This window comes from Sinocyclocheilus grahami, unplaced genomic scaffold (genome assembly GCF_001515645.1).
Source record: "Sinocyclocheilus grahami isolate Dianchi unplaced genomic scaffold, SAMN03320097.WGS_v1.1 scaffold5975.1, whole genome shotgun sequence".
Taxonomy (NCBI): domain Eukaryota; kingdom Metazoa; phylum Chordata; class Actinopteri; order Cypriniformes; family Cyprinidae; genus Sinocyclocheilus; species Sinocyclocheilus grahami.
In genome coordinates this window covers 11,151-11,967 of record NW_015510523.1, presented here as the reverse complement: position 1 = coordinate 11,967, position 817 = coordinate 11,151, and the positions used below count along the sequence as shown (strand labels likewise).

The 817-nt window shown below is 22.2% G+C and overlaps 1 protein-coding gene across 1 annotated transcript in view; it reads right to left on the bottom strand.

Moving 5' to 3' along the window:
• Positions 1–4: 4 nt before the first annotated feature.
• Positions 5–817, bottom strand: part of LOC107577411 (actin, alpha cardiac muscle 1-like) — a gene marked incomplete at its 3' end in the record, with an annotated part of 2,645 nt that continues 1,832 nt past the window's right edge. The window contains exon 6 of the mRNA XM_016263493.1: positions 5–36. Within this exon, the coding sequence (XP_016118979.1) occupies positions 5–36 (32 nt within the window). The remainder of the gene's footprint in view (positions 37–817) is intronic.

Genomic DNA, 817 nt, shown 5'->3' with positions numbered 1-817 from the left:
TGTAGGTGGTCTCATGGATACCAGCAGACTCCATACCTTAGGTAAAAAGAAAACATTGGTGTTATTGTTAACTAAAACTAAAACTTGAACCCTTAGTTTTTTGTTCATTTAAATAAAGCTGAAATAAAATATAATATAAATATTAGATACAAATAAAAAAATAGAAATGTTGCCTTGGTAAACAACTGAAAATAAGTTAAAGTGAGAACTAAAATTACTAAAACTAACTCTTAAATAAAAATACATTTAAATAGACTTTTAAATAAAAAATAATGAAAATCACAAAAGCCTAACAAAATTACAAAAGCTAGAAAGTATGAAAAATAATTATTGGTTAGTTAAAATAAAGCTATTGTTATTATTACTAAAACTTAAAAAACGTTTTTTTCACTTTGTTTTTAATTAAATTAAAATAAAGCTGTTAAATATATATAAATATTAGGTGAAAAACTAAAAAAAAAATAAATAAATAAATAAAAATTGGTTCCTTGGCACCTAAGTTAAAAAGTTTGAAGTACTAAAATACTAAAACTAACTCTTAAATAAAAATAATGTTAAATAGACTTTTAAATTCAAAAATAATGAAAAGCACAAAAGCACAAAAAAAGCTAGAAAGTATGAAAAATCATTATTGGTTAGTTAATTTAATTAAAACAAAGCTGTTAAATATAAATATTAGGTGGAAAAACTTTTTTAAAAAAAAGAAAAAAAAGTGCGTCCTGGTTCCTTGGCAACAAACTTATATAAAAAGTTTGAAGTAGTAAAATACTACACCCCCCCCCCCCCCCAAAAAAAAAAAAAAAAAAAAAAAAAAAAA